At 26.3% G+C, this 3,535-nt stretch overlaps 1 protein-coding gene across 2 annotated transcripts in view; it reads left to right on the top strand.

Annotated features, from left to right (window-relative positions):
* Nucleotides 1–3,535, top strand: part of LOC123005975 (amyloid-beta-like protein) — a 64,688-nt gene that overhangs the window by 41,540 nt on the left and 19,613 nt on the right. For both annotated transcript variants that reach the window (XR_006412793.1, XM_044400086.1), the window contains exon 4: nucleotides 2,517–2,738. Coding sequence is in view for 1 of the 2 variants with exons in the window: in XM_044400086.1 (XP_044256021.1) it covers nucleotides 2,517–2,738 (222 nt within the window). In the remaining variant the exon portion in view is untranslated. The remainder of the gene's footprint in view (nucleotides 1–2,516; nucleotides 2,739–3,535) is intronic.

Here is a 3,535-nt window from a genome sequence, read left to right as displayed (position 1 = left end):
ACTTATTATTACTGAATCACTGAATAAATTTTGTCATTGTTTATAAATTCGTGGAAATCCTTCGAAATCCTAAAAAATTCTTAGAATTTCTACGTATTTGATATTTTCTTAAAAAAAAACAAATTAAACCATTGCTCCTATTCTCCCCTTGTTCAAAGAATCTCTTTTTTGCTGAAAAATTTTACCAACGAACCGAATTTCAAGCCTTTTTCATTTCAGAGAGAGATTTTGAATACTTGAAAATGGGAATTTTGATGACAAAGTTTTTTTCGAAAAATTTTTGATATTTTGTCAACTGAAAATTTAGCCTGGTGATGCGATAAACGATAAAATTTCTTAATTAGAAAAATGAGAAGTATTTTTTAGGAATTTAGTTTTTTCAATGAGAATACAAAGCAGAAAATGGTAAAATTACAAGATTTTTGACCTAACATAACAAGTTTACCAATTTGAAAAAACTTCTAAATTTATAAAAAAATTAATTTTTTACTCCACATTTTTTTAATTCAGAAAGGTTATCGTTTATTCCAGTGAAAAACTTTCTTTAAACTCAGAAATAAGATAAAGGTTCAGAAACTTGTACCTTATTTTGTCAATTTTTTTGAATTCACAAAGTTTCATTGTGGAAAACGTTCTCAATTTACAAAATAACTCATTTTTTATGTAATTTTGCAAATTTTTATTTAATGGTTTTCAGGAAAATTTGAATATCTAAAACGTTTTAAAATCTACTGAAATGAGCAGAAATAATGCATTTCAGAATGAATTTTGTAACTTTCTGCTTAGTTTTGGTAAAATATTTCGAATTTTCAGTTTCTGCATAGAATTATAAAAAACATTCAAAAATAGCCCATTTTTAGATTAAATTTTGCAATTTTCTGTCTTCTTGTGGTAAACATTGATCTAAATTTTGGTATTTGGTCATTTTCTGCTTAGTTATGACCGAATTTAGAAATTTTATCATTGAAAAAACTACTAAATTCGTAAAAAACAACGCATTTTTTGCATTAGAGAACTAATTGTGCAATTTTTGTCTTGTTATAGAAACAATAAAACGTTTTAACCTTATAAAAACACATTTCCAGCTCTAATTTTGCCATGTTGAATCTTGTTTTGGGCAAAATTTCTCAAATTTTGTAAAGTTTCCGATGAAAAACATGATAAAATTTTTTATTTTTCATTTTCAAATATTCAAAATGTCTCTGAAATGAGAAAAACGCTTGAAATTCGGTTCGTTGGTAAATTTTTTTCACCGAAAATTAATTAAGAGATTCTTTGAAATAAATTTTGCATTTGTGGTAAACTACTCAAAATTTTCTAACGTTCTCAATGAAACACTTGACACATTTAGACCAAATTTCGAATTTTCTAACTTCCTGAAGTAAACATTGATCTAAATCTTGTAATTTTACCATTTTGTGCTTTGTTTTCTCATTGAAAATACTAAATTCGTAAAAAATACTCCTCATTTTTCTAAATAAGAAATTTTATCGTTTATCGCATTCCCAGGCTAAATTTTCAGTTGACAAAAAATCAAAAATTTTTCGAAAAAAACTGTCATCAAAATTTCCATTTTCAAATATTCAAAATCTCTCTCTGAAATGAAAAAGGCTTGAAATTCGGTTCGTTGGTAAAATTTTTCAGCAAAAAAGAGATTCTTTGAACAAGGGGAAAATAGGAGCAATGGTTTAATTTGTTTTTTTTAAGAAAATATCAAATACGTAGAAATTCTAAGAATTTTTTAGGATTTTGAAGGATTTCCACGAATTTATAAACAATGACAAAATTTATTCAGTGATTCAGTAATAATAAGTTTTCGATGAGAATCACTGTAGAATCATTAAAAAACAAGATAAATTTTCCATTTTTGGTAAAATATTGAGAATTTATTTAAAAATATTGAAATTTCGAAATTTTCTAATTTCTTGATCTAAATTTTGTAATTTTGCCATTTTCTGCTTTGTTAGGTCATAACAATTTTAGCAATTTGAAAAAACCACTAAATTCATAAAAAAATAACGAATTTTTTGCATTAGAGAAATAATTGTGCAATTTCTGTCTTGTTATAGAAACAATAAAACGTTTTAAACTTATAAAAACACATTTCCAGCTCTAATTTTTCAAATTTCAATCTTGTTTGGGGCAAAATTTCTCAAATTTTGTAAAGTTTCCGATGAAAAACATGATAAAATTTTTTAATTTTCATTTTCAAATATTCAATACTCTGAAATGAGAAGAACGCTTGAAATTCGGTTCGTTGGTAAAATTGTTCACCGAAAATTAATTAAGAGCTTTGAAATAAATTTTCCATTTTTGGTAAAATATTCAGAATTTTGTTAAGTTCTCAAACAAATTTCGACCAAATTTCGAAAATTTCTAGCTTCTTGATCTAAATTTTGTAATTTTACCATTATTAGGTCCCACGCCAAATTTGGCAAAATATCAAAAAAATTTCGAAAAAAACTCATCAACTTCGTTGTTTAAAATGTAAAATTGTGTGTTTTTTTTTCTTCCAGAGGGTCCGTTCCAGTCTGACGCCCTCCTGGTGCCCGAAAACTGCTTATTCGACCACATCCACAATCAAAGCAACTGCTGGACATTTGGCCGTTGGAATGCCACAGCAGGAAACGCTTGCCAAGAAAGAGGACTCCAACTTCGATCCTTTGCTATGCTTCTTCCCTGTGGCATTTCTTTGTTTAGTGGTGTGGAATTTGTATGCTGTCCCAAACACTTCAAAGGCAAGTTTTTCTACCTAACTACACACATATCGCTTTGTTTCCTTCCGTGTGAATGAATAACTTTCCACTGAGTGAGAAAATGGAGAGAAAAACACACTTTAATGACTTTTTTTTTTATTTTTCGACTCTGATGACATAAACTACTTTGTTGTAATTCTTAAATCATAGTCTTTGACATTTTTTTTTAGTAAATTGCAATTAAAGAAAACTAATCAATTGTTCATAACTAGAAAAAAAAGCAGTTTTAACAGTTAGCAATTGATTTGAAAACAATTTCAAAAAAGCAAAGCAATTTTTAAGTAAAAATCAAAAATAATTAGTATACAAATCTGTTTTATCTGCGACTTTACTGATTTCTTGAAAACAAACAAGAACGTTTCTTTTACAAAATTAATCAAAATCAAAAAATTAACGTTTTTAATGAGTAAAACTATTAAAATAGATTGTTTTAACCTCAATACTGAACATTTTTTAAGAATAAAATTTGTGAAAAACTTTCTTCATTTTCAATGTTTTCTTAATGACAATCTTTACTATAAAAATTTTACATTGTTGTAAATCTTAGTCTTTGTCCAACTTTTTATATATTATATATTTTTATATATTCGGAATAAAAACTCAAACGGAATAAAATGTCTGCAAAACGAGTTTTGGATAAGTAAACTCTAATATTTTTTTTTTCGTTCTCAAACTAAACGTTTCTTTAAGTTCAATTTTTGCATTTTTTAAAAATGACAAAAATTTTTGAACGAAAATAGAATTTTATTTAAATAGTTGTAATTCTTAAATCATAGTCT

Source organism: Tribolium madens, unplaced genomic scaffold, assembly GCF_015345945.1.
Source record: "Tribolium madens isolate multiple individuals breed KSU strain unplaced genomic scaffold, Tmad_KSU_1.1 Scaffold_20;HRSCAF=117;Tcas5.2_LG4, whole genome shotgun sequence".
Classification (NCBI taxonomy): Eukaryota; Metazoa; Arthropoda; class Insecta; order Coleoptera; family Tenebrionidae; genus Tribolium; species Tribolium madens.
The sequence above is the reverse complement of the archived record's forward strand: the minus strand, read 5'-3'. Positions and strand labels throughout refer to the sequence as shown.